Raw genomic sequence first — 21,728 nt, 5'->3', positions numbered from 1 at the left:
GATTGTTACTTTTCAGTAAAGTTAGTGATGTGAACTAATAGTATCCAGTGCCAGACACTCACCTGAAGAAAGCTGAACAGTCACCAGCTTTCAATGTCATCCAACTATAATCTGGAAATTTTGCAGAAAACAAAATTTTGTTAACATTCTACACCTCTATCCTTCACGGACGCGCATTTATTTTGTAACACAGTCACGCGTCTCCTGACGAGAGACCGGGTTTTCGATACCGTCATTGTAGAATGTGCGACTTTTTTGACAGAGCCACAACTTCACTTCTGCTCACACCGCTTCCCGATTATCGGAGTGAAGAACTCGAGGTGTTCTTACGTTTCGAAAACAGACAAAAATCGGAAGAGGTGGCACGTTGGGACCGTACGGAGGACAATTGACGGTGGACGACGGTGGACTCGAGGTGTCAGATCGTCGCAGCCGTCTCGGTGCTCGTGTGCGGTGTGGCGTCGGTTGTGCCGAAGGAGAGGCCGCCGTACCTGTCGGCGAACCTTTGAATTCGTGGTTTCAGTTTTCTGAGCTGTTTCTCATCTACAGGTTTAGCTACATTACACACTGCAATGTTACACACTACAATACGAACCCCTGTAGCAGCAGAGGGTCGTGAGTCGTGTCAGTGAAGGGGAAAGTTGCCCCGGTAAAATGTGTGATTTGGCATTGAGAACGGAATAAAAATTTGGAGGCATTGCTCTCGTATATTAAGAATTGTTGAGAGGAAACACAAATTACAGGAGGTGATAAATAGAGAGAAAAACTGGCTAGGACACAGCTCGGAGACAAAAGTCGTCAGCAAATGCATTAGAAGGAATGTGAAAGGGATAAGAAGTTAATGTAGGTGTAGGTACTGAGCGATAGAGAAAAACAGACTTGTAAACATCTTGGGAAGATGTAAATGATGTCAGTCGGTGTCGAATTGGCGAACACTGAAGACAGAGGCGGAGAGTGACAAAACTGCATACGAGCCGCACGTATTGAGAGTTCGTTCTAAACTCTCACTTCTTTGCTGTGTCGTTTGCTACAGGTATGTGGAACATAATTTTCTAAAATGCAGAAAAATCTGTATCTGTGATTTGTGACTGACGGTTATTTTCGTCTTTCTTTTAATCGACCCAGTAACCTGTAGGTGAACCTTCCAGGATGTGAGGTCGTGGTCCGAGAAACTCCTCTGTTCCTGACGTTTTGTCCGGGACTGATTTGGACATCCTCAGAGGCACTCCTCTGCTGAGTGTTGCCGACTCCAGCGCAGTCCCGGACAAAATGTCGGGAACAGAAGAATTTCTGTGACCACGACCTCACGTCCTGAAGGGTTTACCGGCAGCTGTGTAGTGACAGCTTGCATTCTGTGAACCTATAGATAAGCCTGTACTCTGCTATCCACGGCAGAGGATACTTCCCTACGTGCCACAGATTAATGAGCCTCACCATTTTGTTTGTGTATAGAGAGCGGTACAACTGACTGCTAGAATTTCTGCGTACGTGCAGTAATTAATCTGATGCTTTCATTTGCAGTTTCTACGAGAATCGTATGTAGGTGTCTGCAGTACATTCTTAGGTTCCTCACTTAATACGGGATCTCGAAACCTTTTAAATAGGCTCTCGCGGTACAGATCGTGTCTGTTTCCGAGTATCTCCCACTTACACACCACTTCGGCATTTCTGTGAGACTCTTCCTTGTGTACAAAACTGTCTCTGTATCTGCTGCCCTCCCGTACCCTCTGCCAGTCGTTTTTGGAAAGGATCCCCACACTCGAACAGTATTCCACATTGCAGAACATTAGTTTTTTGTAAGCAGTCTCCTTTGCAGACCGATTGCATCCCCACAGCATTCGGTGAACGAATCGAAGTCTGCAACCTGGTTTACCCGAGTCTGAGCCTGTGTCACGATTCCATTGCGTATCCCGACAAATTGTCTCACCCAGGTATTTGCATCAGTTGACCGACTGGTATTGTAGTCGTAGGGTACTATGTTTTTTCATTTGGTGAAGTGCTCGAGTTTACATTTGTGAATATCTGAAGCAAGTTGCCAATGTCTGCACCACTTTAAAAGTTCGAGACCTGTAACATTTTTTTCACACAGTACTTCATTATAGATAACTGTGTCATCTGCAAAAAATCTGAAGTTACTGTTCACATTGTCTCGCGAGTCATCAATATACGACACGAACGGCAGTGGTCCGAACACGGGACGCTGTGGCACGCCTGGAGTGACTGATACTTCGGTCGAAGAGTCTCCGCAGAGTTGGCATTCTCCGTACTGAGAAATCGTCAGTCCGGTCACAAATTTCATTTGATACCCAACGTAATCCCACTTTTGTTAAGAAGTGGCGATGTAGTTAATCCGGTGCAGTTTCGAGATCTCGTAGGAGAAATGCACTAATTGGGTTTCACATTACTAATGTTATAGGAATTTGTGCTGGTTTTTCAGAGAAGAGGTCGTCCTTTTTGAGATAATTCAATAAGTTTGAGCTCAGAATACTTTCCTTCATTCAAAAACAGGTGTACACCAAATATATCGGATGTCAGTTATCCATTTTGCGGACAGATGTGAGCTTTCCTTTTTTCCAGCTGCTGGGCACAGTTTTCTTTGTTCGAAGGAACTACAGTGCATTACAATTAAAAGAGCTCATTACTCGTCCGCAAATTCTTTACTTTACGATCTGTTCGAGCCCTTCTGCTCTCGACACTCAGGTTACGAAAGCGCGGAGCAGCTACGGGTGCTGTACGAAGTGCGGACGCGGGAGGTGCAGCGGCTGTCGCGAGAGGTGGAGGCGGCGAGGGCAGAGGCAGCCGCGGAGGTGGACGGTCTGCACCGGAGGATCGTCTCCTGCGAGGCCGACAAGAACGGCCTGCAGCTGCAGCTCGGCAACGCTCGGAGCCTGCTCGGTAAAGTGGTCTCCTCTACAAGACTGTTGTGCAGTTCGCACTTAAGTGCCCGGCATAGGGTCTGTCAGATCACTTCGGACTATTTCTCTTCCGTTCCACTCGAACCGCAGACAGAAGTAACAACCTCTTGAATCTATCATTGTGCGCTCAGGTTTCTTGTATCTTACTGCAATGGTAATTTTTCCCTACGTAGGTTGACACTGACGAAATATTTCTGCATGCAGAAGGGAAATTCACGATTGAAATTTTATGAAAAGATCTCACCACAATGAAAAACACCTCTGTTTTAATAATTGCAACTCCAACTCCTGTATCATATCCGTGCCACGCTCTCCCCTATTTCGCTGCTCTTCCTCGATCTCGTGTGGTACGGATTCTGTACCGCACAGCAGTAGTTGAGAAGAGGACGGACGAGTGTACTGTACGCGGTCTCCTTAGTAGACCTGCTGCATCTTCTCAGAACACAGTCTTTGGCTCACCTTTCCTGCAACATTTACTGTATGATCGTTCTAATTTAAGTTGTTTGTAGCTGTAACTGTAAGTATTTAGTTGAATTAACATGCTTCACATGTTTGTGCTTTATCGTGTAACCAAAATTTAGTAGATTCCCCTTAGTGCTTGTGTTTATGAACTCCCACTTTTCATTATTTAGAGTCACTTTTGCACCATTTAGATATCTTGCCTAAATCATTTTGCAGGATTTGATCTTCTGATGACTTTATTAGATGATAAGTGACAGTATCATGTGCAAATAATCTAAGAGTGCTGCTCAAAATGTCTCCTAACTGATTAACGTAGATTACAAACAGCAAAGGGCATATAACACTTCCTCGGAGGATGTCAGATATCACTTATAATTTACTCGACGTCTTTCTGACAGAAAGTCACGAATCCGATCTCACAACTGAGACGAGACCTCGTAGGTGCGCAATTTGTTTAGAACGTGAGGAATGATTTTGAAAGCCTCGTGAAAATACGGAAATATAGAATCCTCATACAAAGCCCTGTAAATAGTACTCATTACTTCATGCGACTAAAGAGCTGTTTGTATTTCACAAAGTGGTATTTTCTGAATCTCTGCTTTGTGCCAATAGCTGGTTTTCTTAGAGTTAATTCATAATGTTCAAACACAGTGTGTGTCACAAATCCTACTGTATGTTGAAGTCAGTGATATGTATCTGCAATTCAATAGAATGCTCCTGTTTATTTTTGCGAGTACGGGTGTGATCTCCGCAACTTTCCAGTCTTTATAATATGTACGGAGTTTTCCTTGAGCAAAGTGATAAAGACACTGGAAGTGGAACAAGGAATATGCATTGTGATGGGTTGAAGAAAATTTCAGTGATACGGACACGTAACAAGAATGGGTTACAGTGATACAGACATGTAACAAGAATGGGGTAAATAGAATACCAAGACTAATACTAGGGTGGGAAACTGAAGGAAGAACAAGGCGAGGACAAACCAAAATGTACAGATGACAACGATAAGATTTTGTGCCGAAAAAGAGGATAATCGAGATTGAAGTACCTAGGAGAACATCTTGAAGAGAGAGTGTTGAGTACTTGTGGAATACTTGCTCTAATAAGTCCCAAGTGTATTGTTATGTTGGAGAGATATCTCAAGAAATAATAATAATAATAATAATAAACCCCGTGGAGGCCCGGGAAAAGAATAGGCCTCCGGTATGTTCTGCCAGTCGTAAAAGGTGACGAAAAGAACAAACCACTAATAGGGCTAACCCCCCTTTTAGTGTGATTACCTGGTTCAGGACAGAACTAAAGAAGCCTCGGACAAGCGCCATCATGGTTGGGGACGACGCTTGAACCCTATGCCCGTCCACAATGGTAATGACACTGCTAGCCAACTGGAAAATGATTTAAATCCAAATAGACGTGTTTTGCAGGATATGCTTCCTGCAACCACCCTAGAAGGAAAACAACGACAGAGGATGAGATGGTCAGATGAAGTTAATCGACACCTCATGTTCTGTTATTACCAAGCAACAAACCTAGGAACCAACACAACTGGATACAGATCACAAGTATACACAACATTTATTACCAGATACCCAGAATTAAAATTTTTAACAGAACAACGACTAGCTGATCAGATCCGTGTAATAATAAAAAATAACAGGATACCCCAGTCAGAATTAGAAAACATCAAACAACAAGTACAACAAATACTGGAACAAAATAATGTGCAATTAGAAGAAGAAGAAAATACAGTAATGGACTCAAACATCCCAGAGCAAACAAACAAAGACCAATCAGAGGAAAACGAAATCTTAAGACAGCCACCAGAACAAGCACAAATAGAACATGAAGTGACACACATGTTAGATATAGAAGAGAAATTTCGGTTGACATATATAGAATACAAAGACACAAATACAGACATTAGACCATTCTTGCATAGACCGCCAAATAACCCACAAATCGAAACAACGATAAAAACTATCAACACAATCACACACAACAAAATAAATGAAAACACAACTATGGAAGAGTTACAACTACTGGTTTATATAGGAGAACACACAACACTAAATATACACACTAGGCAGAGATCAGAACCAACCAACACACAGAAGAAACCCACAAAACCAGCATGGCCACACAGGCTACAGATCAGATTAGAAAAACTGAGAAAAGACATCGGACAGCTAACACAATTTATAAGAAATGAAATAGTAGAAAAAAAATGAAAAAGGTTAGGTAAAATCGCACAACAAGAAGCGATAGAGCAATTAGATAAAAAGAAGCAGAAATTACAAGCATTGGCCAAACGACTTAGAATGTACAAAAAAAGTGAAAATAGAAGGAAACAAAACCAAACATTCAACACAAACCAAAAGAAATTTTACCAGACAATAGATACCACACACATTAAAATAGACGATCCACCAAACATAACAGACAGGGAACACTTCTGGAGCAACATATGGTCAAACCCGGTACAACATAACAGGCATGCACGGTGGATACAAGCAGAAACAGACACATACAAGTTGATACCGCAAATGCCTGAAGTGATAATTTTGCAACATGAAGTCACCCGAGCAATTAATTCTACTCACAATTGGAAAGCCCCTGGAAAAGATAAAATAGCAAATCTCTGGCTAAAGAAGTTCACCTCAACACATTCACATCTAACTAAATTATTTAACATTAATGATATGAATATAATAGAGGGAAACATTCCACGTGGGAAAAATATATTTAAAAAGAAAGATGATGAGACTTACCGAACAAAAGCGCTGGCAGGTCGATAGACACACTAACAAACACACTCATACACACAAAAATCTAGCTTTCGCAACCAACGGTTGCCTCGTCAGGAAAGAGGGAAGGAGAAGGAAAGACAAAAGGATATGGGTTTTAAGGGAGAGGGTAAGGAGTCATTCCAATCCCAGGAGCGGAAAGACTTACCTTAGGGGGAAAAAAGGACAGGTATACACTCGCACACACACACATATCCATCCGCTTATACACAGACACAAGCAGACATTTGTAAATGTTTGACCATATGTTGCTCCAGAAGTGTTCCCTGTCTGCTTGTGTCTGTGTATAAGCGGATGGATATGTGTGTGTGTGCGAGTGTATACCTGTCCTTTTTTCCCCCTAAGGTAAGTCTTTCCGCTCCTGGGATTGGAATGACTCCTTACCCTCTCCCTTAAAACCCATATCCTTTTGTCTTTCCTTCTCCTTCCCTCTTTCCTGACGAGGCAACCGTTGGTTGCGAAAGCTAGATTTTTGTGTGTATGAGTGTGTTTGTTAGTGTGTCTATCGACCTGCCAGCGCTTTTGTTCGGTAAGTCTCATCATCTTTCTTTTTAAATATAAATTATTTAACAGTTACATTGCAGTCCCATACACATTCCCCGATACATTTACACATGGAATAACTTATCTGAAACCGGTGTGATGTGTGGGTTATGTGCAGCCGCTCAACCATGAAATCCAAGTATTCTCACCTCCCGCCTAACTGGTGTAGTACTTGCAGTGGATCCTGATGCAGTATGGAATTCCTGTGTGATGGTCTGGATAGATGTCTGCCTATTACACCTTACAACCCTCTTCAACTGTCGGCTGTCTCTATCAGTCAGCAGACGAGGTCGGTTTGTACACTTTTGTGCTGTACGTGTCCCTTCACGTTTCCACTTCACAATCACATTGGAAACAGTGGGCCTACGGATGTTTAGGAGAGAGGAAATTTCGCATACAGACATATGACGCAAGTGACACCCAAGCACCTGGCTACGTTCAAAGTCTGTGAGTTCTACAGAGTGCCCCATTCCACTCTGTCACAATGTTTAATGACTACTGAGGTCGCATATGTATGTTATTTATAAAACAGGCAAAAATCTTTTGTAATGTTTAAAAAGGAAATAGAATGAACATTGTTATTTGCTAATAGTTTGAGTGAGTGTTTAGGTTTCACTACACTACTTCTTTGTCTAATATAAATGTGTATAGGCCTATATCTAAATACAGATTATCAAATTACTGTGTGTAGACCGTTGACAACATCGACATTGGCTGCAAACAACAGTTGAGAGATTTTTACTCTAACTGGTAAACTTCATGGATTTGTGTTCATTTACATCCTTTTATGTACCAAAAGTAAATGATAAAATAACATTGCCTCAAGTGGACCTCGTATGCTTCATCACTCACAATGTTATGCAATTTACGTGTATATAAAACAACCTAAACTTCATCGTAAAGATTAGCTCCAGCTATTATGTAAAATTCAGTCTGGTCTGCACCCTTGACTATGTCTCCATAACACAGATTATCTCTGCCAGTCACTCTTCAAACACGAAGTCGTCCCCTTAGGTAGTAATATTTCTACTATTTTATTCGTGGCTGTAATTTTACATCTACATTTCATCTACATTTATACTCCGCAAGCCACCCAACGGTGTGTGGCGGAGGGCACTTTACGTGCCACTGTCATTATCTCCCTTTCCTGTTCCAGTCGCGTATGGTTCGCGGGAAGAACGACTGTCTGAAAGCCTCTGTGCGCGCTCTAATCTCTCTAATTTTACATTCGTGATCTCCTCGGGAGGTATAAGTAGGGGGAAGCAATATATTCGATACCTCATCCAGAAACGCACCCTCTCGAAACCTGGCGAGCAAGCTACACCGCGATGCAGAGCGCCTCTCTTGCAGAGTCTGCCACTTGAGTTTGTTAAACATCTCCGTAACGCTATCACGGTTACCAAATAACCCTGTGACGAAACGCGCCGCTCTTCTTTGGATCTTCTCTATCTCCTCCGTCAACCCGATCTGGTACGGATCCCACACTGATGAGCAATACTCAAGTATAGGTCGAACGAGTGTTTTGTAAGCCACCTCCTTTGTTGATGGACTACATTTTCTAAGGACTCTCCCAATGAATCTCAACCTGGTACCCGCCTTACCAACAATAAATTTTATATGATCATTCCACTTCAAATCGTTCCGCACGCATACTCCCAGATATTTTACAGAAGTAACTGCTACCAGTGTTTGTTCCGCTATCATATAATCATACAATAAAGGATCCTTCTTTCTATGTATTCGCAATACATTACATTTGTCTATGTTAAGGGTCAGTTGCCACTCCCTGCACCAAGTGCCTATCCGCTGCAGATCTTCCTGCATTTCGCTACAATTTTCTAATGCTGCAACTTCTCTGTATACTACAGCATCATCCGCGAAAAGCCGCATGGAACTTCCGACACTATCTACTAGGTCATTTATATATATTGTGAAAAGCAATGGTCCCATAACACTCCCCTGTGGCACGCCAGAGGTTACTTTAACGTCTGTAGATGTCTCTCCATTGAGAACAACATGCTGTGTTCTGTTTGCTAAAAACTCTTCAATCCAGCCACACAGCTGGTCTGATATTCCGTAGGCTCTTACTTTGTTTATCAGACGACAGTGCGGAACTGTATCGAACGCCTTCCGGAAGTCAAGGAAAATGGCATCTACCTGGGAGCCTGTATCTAATATTTTCTGGGTTTCATGAACAAATAATGCGAGTTGGGTTTCACACGATCGCTGTTTCCGGAATCCATGTTGATTCCTACATAGTAGATTCTGAGTTTCCAAAAACGACATGATACTCGAGCAAAAGACATGTTCTAAAATTCTACAACAGATCGACGTCAGAGAGATAGGTCTATAGTTTTGCGCATCTGCTCAGCAAGTGTAGTATATATTTTGTAGAATAAAATATAGTCATCTGTTGCAAATACACTCCTGGAAATGGAAAAAAGAACACATTGACACCGGTGTGTCAGACCCACCATACTTGCTCCGGACACTGCGAGAGGGCTGTACAAGCAATGATCACACGCACGGCACAGCGGACACACCAGGAACCGTGGTGTTGGCCGTCGAATGGCGCTAGCTGCGCAGCATTTGTGCACCGCTGCCGTCAGTGTCAGCCAGTTTGCCGTGGCATACGGAGCTCCATCGCAGTCTTTAACACTGGTAGCATGCCACGACAGCGTGGACGTGAACCGTATGTGCAGTTGACGGGCTTTGAGCGAGGGCGTATAGTGGGCATGCGGGAGGCCGGGTGGACGTACCGCCGAATTGCTCAACACGTGGGGCGTGAGGTCTCCACAGTACATCGATGTTGTCGCCAGTGGTCGGCGGAAGGTGCACGTGCCCGTCGACCTGGGACCGGACCGCAGTGACGCACGGATGCACGCCAAGACCGTAGGATCCTACGCAGTGCCGTAGGGGACCGCACCGCCACTTCCCAGCAAATTAGGGTAACTGTTGCTCCTGGGGTATCGGCGAGGACCATTCGCAACCGTCTCCATGAAGCTGGGCTACGGTCCCGCACACCGTTAGGCCGTCTTCCGCTCACGCCCCAACATCGTGCAGCCCGCCTCCAGTGGTGTCGCGACAGGCGTGAATGGAGGGACGAATGGAGACGTGTCGTCTTCAGCGATGAGAGTCGCTTCTGCCTTGGTGCCAATGATGGTCGTATGTGTGTTTGGCGCCGTGCATGTGAGCGCCACAATCAGGACTGCATACGACCGAGGCACACAGGGCCAACACCCGGCATCATGGTGTGGGGAGCGATCTCCTACACTGGCCGTACACCACTGGTGATCGTCGAGGGGACACTGAATAGTGCACAGTACATCCAAACCGTCATCGAACCCATCGTTCTACCATTCCTAGACCGGCAAGGGAACTTGCTGTTCTAACAGGACAATGCACGTCCGCATGTATCCCGTGCCACCCAACGTGCTCTAGAAGGTGTAAGTCAACTACCCTGGCCAGCAAGATCTCCGGATCTGTCCCCCATTGAGCATGTTTGGGACTGGATGAAGCGTCGTCTCACGCGGTCTGCACGTCCAGCACGAACGCTGGTCCAACTGAGGGGCCAGGTGGAAATGGCATGGCAAGCCGTTCCACAGGACAACATCCAGCATCTCTATGATCTTTTCCATGGGAGAATAGCAGCCTGCATTGCTGCGAAAGGTGGATATACACTGTACTAGTGCCGACATTGTGCATGCTCTGTTGCCTGTGTCTATGTGCCTGTGGTTCTGTCAGTGTGATCATGTGATGTATCTGATCCCAGGAATGTGTCAATAAAGTTTCCCCTTCCTGGGACAATGAATTCACGGTGTTCTTATTTCAATTTCCAGGAGTGTATATTTTTATCATGCTAATAGTACGCATAATAAAAATTTTTTGTGAAATAATTTTGTTTTTTTTTTGTTTTTGTTATTTTGCTTTTTCTTGTGAGTTGTGATTTTTACAGGCTGAGACAGAATAAAGAATGATTCTATAAAGGCTATAAAAAAGACAACTTCTCCAAAGTTTATATACACCATCATAAACTACAGAAAAAGTATTCTCAGAGGTAGGAAAATCGACAACTAATCAGTTTTAAATGATAACTCCAGTAAGGTGTCTGTCCAGGCATTCAGAAGGTCTCCGAAATTACCCTTCCCTTTTTGCCTCTCTGTCATTGGAGTCGTACCATTTCTTGTCAGATTCACTTGTTCAGGGCTTTAACTGTTAACAATGGGTTATCTTTGCACTCCTTACTCCGGTAATAAACACACGAGAAAAAGTTTGCTATACGTCCGGGTTCGGCGAACGAGAAACTCGTGCAATATCCCCACTTTGAGAAATCCCGTGTTATGGGAACAGATTAACTTTCTGCAGCGTGTGTTGTGGAGTGCAAGATTTTGCAGTATGTTTTTATATTTCTATGAAGTCGCTATCACAGAATAGTCATCGGGGGCTCACATCTCTTTTTGAGAGGAGATGCCTGGCCTCGCAGCACTGCTTTCCTTTCCTTTCCGTGCTGCAGGTCCCCCCCCCCCTTCCCCCCTCCTCCTCCTCACTGTACCTTCCCATTGAATCCATCGGAAGGTCTTCTTGGTGGTCCTTGTGTTTGGATCTCGTTTGTGTTTTGGATACTCAGTTTCTTACCGTTTGTCCATTTACACCTATTCGTTATTAATTGTACGGTTTATTTTATGAGTCATGCAGGTATGCAGATTGGGCAGTGAAGGTCTCCCGGCGTGACGTATATTTCACATATGTGCCTCTCTCTCTCTCTGCACCCTTCTTTCTTGCGATGCTACGACACCCGAAACCGGCACAGTAGCTGCTCTGTTGTGGGGGGGGGGTCATCGAGTACTCGCACTGTGGTAGCCCTCTGACCGCAAAGGGTTCCCACAGTCGGTGTCCGAGCTGTAGACTCTCCATGTGAGCTGAGGAATACGTGCGTGTCGTGCTGGGGCACGGGGGCATCGGGCAGTAGTTTTGTGGCCGAGTAACCGTCACCGTGGTCAGTGCGCGTGAAGCGAATTAAACTTCCTTTTTCTGGCGATTGCACAGTCCCGGCAGGCTCTTCTGATGCCGAGTTGTATTACAATGCGGAGAAGTATGACCCCAAAATGTTCCCTTCCCCGGTTATGCTGTGGTAGGATGTTAAGACTCAGAGAAAGGGAGACAACCCCCCCCACTCCCCGATCCGACCCAGCACCGATACTTGGTTTATTCTAGTACGAGTGGGGACTACTTTTTGACTACAAAGCCTGCTTTCGATGTCTAATGGAAAGGGTTGAGAAAGTGGTAGCGACTCAAAAATGATTTTTCCATTCTACGTAAAAATTCTTCTCTTTTCAGTCACAGACACTGCTCACCTGTGTCGAGCTGGGTGATATTCCTTTCACTGTAACCCCCCCCCCCCCCCCCCCCCCCCCCATAAAAGTCTGGACACGGTACAGGGTATCATTTTCCTCCGAGGTCTCCTTTTACAGAATCGTGCCGAGTCGTGGACCGATTTGGAGTGACGAGGTGTGCATGTTGTTTGTCATGTCCGGCAGGGACTGAAAGATGACGGAGTGGTGACTGGAGCACCCGTTTTGGCCCTCCGAGGTGACTCGTTGCCAGAGAAGGTCGAGACGGTCACGTACCGCTATAATGTCGAGCCCCGTGGTGCTACAAACGTGTGCACTATCGGACACATCTTCGCGTACTGACGGTATCCCAGTCCGTAGGAGTTGTTGTCGTCAGTCGCACACGGACAATCCTTGTGCCCCTCCTCCCGTCTGTGTCGAATGTGAGGAATAGCATTCGCCCTGTTCACCGGATGGCAAAGTTTTCAATGCGAAAAGAAAATCCGGGAATACGAGACCTTCTACTACCTCGCGTATCGAGAGGCCGAGAAGGAATACGGTCGGTTACACTTTCGCGTGCGACAGTGACGTACGTTACCGCTATGGCGACACTGTCCACTTTAGCGACTGTGCCGCCACCCTCCGTGTCTTCCGCACCTGGCCCTCGCGGCCGCCCGATCGCAGCCGCTCCTCTGGCGGTCGGGTGTCCTCCTCCTACCCCTTCCCGCACCCCCCTTCGGAAGCGTTCGCTCCCTGTCTGCCGGGAACGACAGTCCCCGACCCCCGGCCGGAGAAGTGGTGCCCTCCTCCGGCACCCCGTCACTCCCCGGGACCCTGCCGGTGACCTGCGAGTGGGTGCCGGCGACAGGTTGCGGGTTGTAGGACTTCGCGTTCCTTCCGTGTCCCAGAATCTTGAGCAGATAAGCCCACACTGAAGTCGAAATTGTCAAAGGACGAGAAGTAATCCTCCGAAAAGAGAGAGATTCTGACGGTCCCCGTGCTGCCGGATTCCTCGAGATCCGTCTCCGTATCCGAGCGTCCGTGGTGGCCCCTGTGGCTGTGGACCTCCTCGCGCGGCCCGATTCGGAACGATTGTCTGTCGGCAGTGTATTTTCGCAGCTGTGGCAGCAGGTCGCGTCGAGACGAGACCCGTGTCTTCGGTCCTTACGTGCCCTCACGGCGTACTGATACGGTGATCCTCCAGTGCAACTGTAGCATTTTTTCCACCACTCGGCTGAGCTACGACGTACTTTTTGTGGTTCGCCTGTTTTTTGCGTCACACTCCAGAAAACTTGTTTCCGAGCAATGTCGACCCCTACCTTCCGAGGTTGTGGCGGCTATTTTAAGAATGGCACTGACTACGAAAGAAAAGCGTGTGGTGTTTGCACGCACATTCGGGACTCTCTGTACGGCAGACGTTTGCCACTCGACACAGCTTCGGAGGCTGTGGCTGTTCGAGTGAAGTCGTCCCTGGAATTTACCATCTGTAATGTGTATCTCCCTCCTGACGACAAAGTGTCCCCTGCTGTGTCGTGTGCACTGTTTTCTCAACTCCACCCCCCACCCCCCACGCCCACGCCCACGCCCACCCCCACCCCCACCCCCACCCCCACCCCCACCCCCACCCCACATCCTTCCTAATATTGAGTGACTTCAATGCCCACAACCCTTCAGGAGGTGGAATGGCGACTACTGGCTGCAGTAAACAGTCGAAAACGAGCTCACAGCACTCAGTCTTTTCCTCTCAAATACTTGTGTTCCCACACACTACAGTGTGGCATATAGGAGTGACTTTTCTATTTGCAGCCCAGGTCTTCTCCCATCTGTCCATTAGAGAGTGCACGTCGACCTGTACGACAGTGATCATTTTACAATAGTTTTGGCCCTCGGCATCACTGAAGTCGCTGTCTCCAAAGATGACTGGGATGCTTTCACCACTGCAGTCTCTCTCCGCACCTTGCGGTACGGAGGTATCGGTGTGGTCGTCCCGAGCACAACTGCAACCGTCTGTCGGCCCCCAACTCGGCGGTCCCCTTTTAGTAGGGTTCCCCTCGTCGCAAACAGGTACCTCGGTCGACTCGTGGTAACACCGTAGCCGTCAGAGATTACGGCCGTGCTCTCCAACACCGTAAGCGACACCCGTCACAGGAATACGTCGTTGCCTTTAAACGCCTCCGTGCCCGTATCCACCGTCTCGTAAAATGACAGAAACGAGATTGCTGGGAGCGGTACGTTGCTACGGCCACGTAACTCTCCTTTTCGAGTGAGGGTGAAGATTCCACACCTCTGGGGACAGCTGGACCTCACGTGTGTGCCTAGTAGCTCTGTGGACGGTGTTGCTACACGCAAGTGAAATCGAGGACACAGTAAAACTTCTGGAGACACACACACACACACACACACACACACACACACACACACACTTATTTTCACACATCAATTTTACAGTTCACACACACACACACACACACACTTATTTTCACACATCAATTTTACAGTTCACACACACACACACACACACACTTATTTTCACACATCAATTTTACAGTTAGGTAAATTATATTTGCTGCAGAGGACAGCACAGTGTACAGACTTAACAGTACACTGACAGATGGCGTAGGTGTCTTCATTCCCAGACATCCTCCCCACCCCGGTCCGTCTCGAGAGGTACGACTGGCCGGATTGGTCGACAGATCTTCGTACTGTCCGGCTGGTGGATGACCGTGTACCGTATTTTACTGTCTCTGCCGTGCTGCACTTCTTCCACCACAACCCTCTTCCACAAGTGCTGTCGTTTGCCGTCTTCTCGGAGCAGGACGACCTCTCAAATTCTCGGTTTCCTTTGCAAAGGGTGTCCCTTTACCTCACGGTATTGTCTTAGCAGGAGGAGCTATTCGGTCTTCCACCTGTGCCAAATGTCCCCATTGACCTTTTGTCCGAGTCGGAACTCCTCCGGTGAGGTCCCTTCCAGTTGCCGGCTCTGGCCCACGTGGAATTGTTACTAATTTATCACCGTTTAGAAAGTGGCCGATGTCAGTGCAGTATCACTCTCTCGTCGAGTGACGGGTCGTGAGTTTATTGTGGCTCCTGTACCGTTCGAGGTGACGTTCAGACTCTCTCCGTCGACCTGGGAGCGACCGAGAACTTCCTCGACAGAACCTACTGCGTGTTCCCACTGAGCCACACGTGGTGGTACGTGGGCGCAGTAGGGCTGTCTGTCAGTATGCTGCACAGTTTTGAAAAGCTCTGACACTTCCGAGTTGGCTACGTGGAATGTTTTAGCACTGTCTGGGTAGACGGTGACTTGTAAGCTCTTACGTCCTGCAAAGCATTGCACGGCCAATACGAACTAAACCTCGGTATGTCCAGTAGTGGTGCAGTGACGGTGATCGTTTCGGCTTCTGGCATTGACAGAGTTGGGGCTGGGACATCCAGTGGCCAGAACTGCTCGTCTTCTGAAAGCCACGGTGGACCGCATCGCCAGATATCGAGAGTGACTATCAGATTTGCTTCTAGTCCTGAGTGAGATGATCTGCAGGATTTTGGCTTCCCGGACAGTGCCTCCATTTGCTGGGTGTGGTGTATGTCAATATCTCTGTCAATCAGTTACAAATAAAAGTTTTCCATTTGTTCGGATCACAATCACTCCGTTCCCATTCCAAAGTGACTGTGGAGTCGCTCCACGAGGTAGCTTTGCCGGTATCGAACCCTGTTTCCTGGCAAAAGTAATGAAGGCGTTGTGATCCGACCTATGCAGGAAGTGACTCCAGCCTGAGTAGAGTTACCTTCTCGATAGGAGCCAGTGTGCTCTCGCTACAGACAATGCACACAGTGTATCCAGTTTCGGTAGCTGTCCTTATATACAAAACAACACCGTAGGCACTTTCAGAGGCATCACAGAATACACGCGTATCTGCAGATCCACCTGTGTCTGCTATCCCTATCTGTCTAGGAATATGCAGTGATGACAAGTGACGAGGCTTTGAGACCCACGAGTGCCGACAACGTGCGAGATCTGTGGGAAAAACTCCCCACCGTGCGATACCCCTCAGCCGTGTGTCTCGGAAAATTAGCTTTGAAAGGATCCCGACAGGAGTGAACACGCTGAGGGGTCGTAAAACTGAGCAGCTGCTCGAAGAACATTTCTCTCGGTAACCAGTTTGTCCATTAGATCTTCAGCTATCTTCTTGTGGTAGAGTTCCGATTAATTCCTAAAACTTGGGTCGTGGACTTTATTTTGTGGCCTTTGACATCCCGTACTGTCTTCAGATCATTTGCATTAGTCACCCATTTGGACAACAGAAGGCTTATTTGCTGGAAGAGTTCTGTCAATTTACGGTAAATAGTTGCAGCGTTGCCGCTGTCTCTAACACTCGCTACGAAATCGTCCGTGAATACTGAGTTGTTTACGAGTCCTGAAGCTTGTGGATATTTTTCACTATTAAGTGCAGCTAGCTCCCTTACGGCAGCTGGCAAATGGAATGGGCTCAGTGCAAGTCCAAATGGCAAACGTCTGAAGTGCGATATGTAATCGCGTCGTTTGTGGTCACGTAGGCACCATTTTTAGCTCGTTCGACACGATACCGGAGGAACCTCGTGACCTCTATGTTCCTTTCATTTGACGTTACCTGCAGGAAAGCTCGGTCCACATCACACACTAATCCCACCCGAAGTGTGCAGAATCGTAATAAGGCTGCCAGGATAACCGGAAGTAAATTTGGTCCCTTTTCGAGAGCATCATTTGGCGATAGTGCCTCGGGCTCACGTGACGATGCATCGAAGACTGTTCTGTACTTCACACTTCCGCTGCTGCGTTTCTTCACGGTGTGGTGTGGCAGGTAGAATGTGCTTCCAGCAGTACAGTCCTCAGGTGCTACTTCTACGCAATCCTTCTTAATATACTTCGACACGGTCTCACGGTAAGTGACTGTCAACTCTACGTTCCCTCGCAGCTCGTTTTTGTGAGGAGCGAAGGCGCACTTCGGCAGTCGTGCGGTTGCAGGAGAAAAGCGTATCTTTCTTTCGAGACGGGGATACGACTCTGCGGCCATATTCCACACGGTACGACTCTCGGAATTCTCGATAAGTAGGGTGGTCCGTGGGTGTTGATGCTCGCTCTCGATGTTCCGTTATCCCGATTGTCTCCTTCTCCTCTGATTTGTCAGACTGCGACTGCCCCGAATAAAGTTGACGGTTGCTCTGCCGACGGTGGTACTAGATCCGTTTACACCGAGAACATATCCGAAGATTGTTGGGAGAAGAACCGATGATAGTGATACCTCGATCGGTTGTTCCAAAGTCAAACTTCTCCAGTAATAATCGGCTGCAATCAGGATCCCAGTTGGTAGATCTTCAGTGTCTCCTTTAGGATCTGCGAGCGGTGTGCCACCCGTCGAGGCCGTATCTCCTACATCTTGTGGCAGTGTCGGTTGCTGTGAAAAATTATTTGTGCTTTCAAAGGCTCTCACTGACACGCAGGAATTAGTGGAACACCCAATCGTATTAAACTTCACCTTCCTCCTCGAGAGGGACGAACTGTAAGTGGATTCGATAGTTGTTATCTCCAGAGTAGTGCTTCCGATGACACTTAGTCGGAGAGATTCGATCGAGGAACGGTGAGTGAAACTCGATTGACTCCCTGTGTCCAGAATGGCGCATGTCTGTTTGCTCTTACCAGTTGGTCCCTTGATACTCACACGAGCAGTCTGCAGGTATGTGAAGTTAGAAGTCACAGTTTCAATTTTATTTACTATTGTGGTACGGCAGCTACAGATGGAAATATGATGCTCACCCTTACATTTCACACAGAACACCTTTCCCCATTTGAAACACTGATTTCTGTCGTGGCCACGTCTCGGGCACAGGAAGTGACAGTTCGTTGTCTCTAGGATGTCTCTTCTCGCCTGCAAGCTTGCAATCTTTTGGCAGTCTTGGCCCCAGTGCCCTCTTTCGTTGCAGTATGCGTGGAAGGGCTCTGACTTTTGTCGTTTGTTCTTCTTGTCCTCCTCCGTTTTATCCTTTACGTGGAAGGCAGATGCTATCGGTACATAATTTTCGTGTGGAACGGTATCTCCACAAATTTTGCGTGTGTCGGTAGCTCCTTCCAGCTCTTCATTTAAGAACTCCACAAGGCGTGTGAGGCTCCCTTCTCCAGTATTTTGCCTTCGGGCACGCACGAGCCAATTTTTGCAAATTTCTTCTGGAAAGGCTCGAAGAAGTTTAGGTACGAGCACTCTCCCGTAAGAGTCCACATTTTCTGCTGGTGCCAGGAGTGCTTGGATGTAGGTGGAATTGAGAGCCTCTGGATTGACTGAGGTCGAAGTGTTAAGATCCTCCAAGAAATCCAGGTCACTGTGGATAATTTTGTTCTTATTACCATATTCGGATTTCAATATTTGCTCAGTCTGCTGTAACAGCAATGCCGTCGACCGAGTCCTTAGGTTCCCCGTCGAGATAACTGCGGAGGAATACGTGCTTGTTCGTACCTGACAGCATCGTATTCTCATCTGTGGAAGCTGTGAACTGCTTCAAAAATTGAGGCCAAACTTCTGAACTTCTGTGTCCCTCGAGAATAGGTGCAGTTTGACAGTAGACAATTTTATTTCCGTACAGGCGTGTTGCCGGCCGGAGTGGCCGAACGGTTCTAGGTGCTACAGTCTGGAACCGCGCGATTGCTACGGTCGCAGGTTCGAATCGTGCCTCGGGCATGGATGTGTGTGATGTCCTCAGGTTAGTTACGTTTAACTAGTTCTAGGGGACTGGTGACCTCAGGAGTTAAGTTCCATAGTGCTCAGAGCCGTTCGAACCATTCGAACGGGCGTGTTGTCGAGCTGCCGATGTCGCATTTCTGTCCCCCGAGTGCGCTCCTCGTAGAAGACCTTCCACCTTCGAGGGCGCGTTTGCGTTTATCAGTATATTTGTCAGAAGCTTCTGTGCCAGCTTCATATTCAGAGTCATCCGGCAAGTCCTGTATTGTCTCGTCTAGTCGGGCCAACTCTTCCAGTGTTTGCTGTAGGCGTTCCTGGAAGTGTTAGGCTTCTTCTACTGCTGTAGAATGATCGAAGGCATTCGTTCGGCCGACGAAACGCGTCGCGTTCTCTCGCAGAGTCTTCCGTTTCCGCCGCAGCCTTCCCGAGTTTGTAGCTACCGCTTCTGTCGTAGCGAGTCGGTGGTATCGCTTTCTGTCGCGAGAGTGCGTTCGGGGTCGAGACACCACCGTCAGTCGCACGCTGTCGCTGAGGGACGGCCCTGACCGGGGGTGCGAGTCGGTTGCAGCCACCTAGATGGCGCGGCTGTGCAGTTTTCAACTTTCGGCAAACTTGAGAATCGGTCGCAGTTACTAACAGATGGCGCTGCAGTCTACTAATACTTTAGCAGCCCTCTTTGTGTTTTGCAAATAATACGCCAACTGCCCCCTATTGCTCTACCGCTGACAGACGTGCACCGGGTAACACCGCATACAAATAATCGACCCGTAGTGTCCTTCGTTATAGTTTCAGAGCAGTGCTGCAACTTATCTGAATGCTGACAGATCGGGTGCCGACGACTGCCGCTCGACTGTGCGACACGCGCTCCCTGCTCCCCTCAGTACCGGAACTACATCGTCTTTTCTTCCGGTAGAGAGATCTACCTCACACGGTGGAGGCCGGGGTCCGGATTCACGATCGCGGTCCGCGTGCGGAGTCTCCGCTCCGAACTCCGCCGTCGAATCTGTCGGGGAGAAATAGCGTGCGGCCCGACGCTACGTACCTCGTCCTTGGATCTGCCTCGACTTTTCCTTCGGAGTGAAAGACTCTGTAGAACCTCCAGTTTTTCACCGTCCGTTTCCGGACGTCCTCGACGTATTTTCGGGCTCGGACTCGGTATACGCCGTCTGCTCTGCAGTCGGCAGAGGTACGGGTTTTGCCTACACGCGAGTAAGACGCAGTGAACTGTGCTCCCTGCCGAACGGGTGCAGTGTGTTCACTGTAGAATTCGTGGCAATTTCTCGAACGGTCGGCCACGTATTAGCCCCGTCTGCTACCGGGGTGCCGACTCGAGAAATCGAGGTACCGGAATTTTTCGACCTCCGTTCGACTCTTCGCCGACAGTTGTCGCAGACTCGGAATGCGGATCTACGAATAAATTGCGAACCGTAAAGGAGGCCGCGACGGTGCGGCAGTCTTCCTGTCGTGCTTCTCGCGGGGAATCTACCGCCTCCTGCCGGCCGCTCTGCGCCAACTCGTGGCCACGTCCCCCGGTGTGGGGATCTGCACCACTGTCGGTTCGGTGCCCGTGTCACGGTGGCTCACGTCCTGACGGAATGCCCTAACTTGACCGGCTTACAGTGAAACCTGAAAATTACGGACACGCCGTCTCCGGTGCTAGTGAACGACACCGAAGCACCCGATTCGTTTTACTCGTGAAACTGGTTTCCCCTCCTCTCTGTGACGTAGGGCACACCGGCCTCATCGGCCGCTCACGCGGTCGGAGGAGTGCCCCGCTGCCCGCTCCGACTCGAGGGGCCGGTGGCTGCCCTCGCCAGCGGTCCCCTCTGGCTCCTGCCCTTCCCACATTTTTTAATTCTCCTTATTCTTTTACGCGTGTCACCGGGTAACTAGTTCTCTCGCGGTAGCGGAAGGTGCGGAAGCACCGGTCGGATGCGGAGGACGCGTGTCCGGTCATGTAGACTGTCCCGGAGGTCTCCGGCTCCTTTCCGGGTGGGGCAGCTGTCGCACTTTCACCGTTTCGACCCTCTCTCACTTCTACCAATTTCCGTCTCTATTTTCTCGATTCTCGGATACGGTCGAGTCTGTCGGGATTCGCGTCCCGTGACCTTCGTGTCGGGGACCGTTCCCGGCTCGACACGCGTAGGGTCGAGGGGCCGACGACCCCGTAGTTTTGTCCTTTTGACCGTGTCGGTCCGTCTGTCCGTCCCGTCTGAGAGCGACTTTGGAGACGTAGAGTTTGCGATCCCCAATAGGAATGCCCAAAATTGAGAAAGAATCGGAGAGCGGAGGAATATGCGGAAAACGCTGAGCGAGAGAACGTAAAGGATGCTAGGACACGCACCGAGACCGTACCGGAAGGGCCGTAGAGGGGAAAAGATTCTGTGGGATGGAAAAAATTGAAATAAGTGAAAATAATTGAGAGGATATTGGGTATAAGTGTGACTGTGAGGTGGTGAGATGAAGTTGTGACAGACTGCATCAGACTAGTGACAAGAGTGATGGCAAAAATAGAAGGAAGACTGGGATGTAGATGCCATCTGCCACTTGTCACAGATATGAACTTGGCAAAGAAACCTTAATGTGTCTCCTCGTGAGGACTACCATTGTGCAACAAGTGCTTTTGCAGTGTATGTGTAATGCTGAGGAGGTGGCATCTGCTTCATTGCAGCCAATAGCTAATGACTGTTTATTCTAACTCACCCGTATTTTGCATTTGTAATTATCATCACTTCACTCAGATTGGATTTTAATAAATATTTGCAGGTGTAAATATGCTCTATAGCCAATAAAGTGCTAAAAACTGTATGTTTTGTTGCTGGCTGTACCTAATGTTGCCACCTGTATGTTTTGTTATTTACAGTGGAAAATCAGGGACTGAATTATGACAATATTACGAAAAAGATAGATTGCCATTATTTACGAGTGTTTTACATTAGTTCTCTGAACACAATTGAAATTAAAGGT

At 47.8% G+C, this 21,728-nt stretch overlaps 1 protein-coding gene across 1 annotated transcript in view; it reads left to right on the top strand.

The window, feature by feature from the left end:
* The window catches only part of LOC126109687 (plectin-like), a 247,037-nt gene that overhangs the window by 39,398 nt on the left and 185,911 nt on the right, over positions 1-21,728 (top strand). Inside the window, exon 5 of the mRNA XM_049914737.1 lies at positions 2,701-2,895. Within this exon, the coding sequence (XP_049770694.1) occupies positions 2,701-2,895 (195 nt within the window). The remainder of the gene's footprint in view (positions 1-2,700; positions 2,896-21,728) is intronic.

The sequence above is a fragment of the Schistocerca cancellata genome, chromosome 12 (genome assembly GCF_023864275.1).
Source record: "Schistocerca cancellata isolate TAMUIC-IGC-003103 chromosome 12, iqSchCanc2.1, whole genome shotgun sequence".
NCBI lineage: Eukaryota > Metazoa > Arthropoda > Insecta > Orthoptera > Acrididae > Schistocerca > Schistocerca cancellata.
The sequence above is the reverse complement of the archived record's forward strand: the minus strand, read 5'-3'. Positions and strand labels throughout refer to the sequence as shown.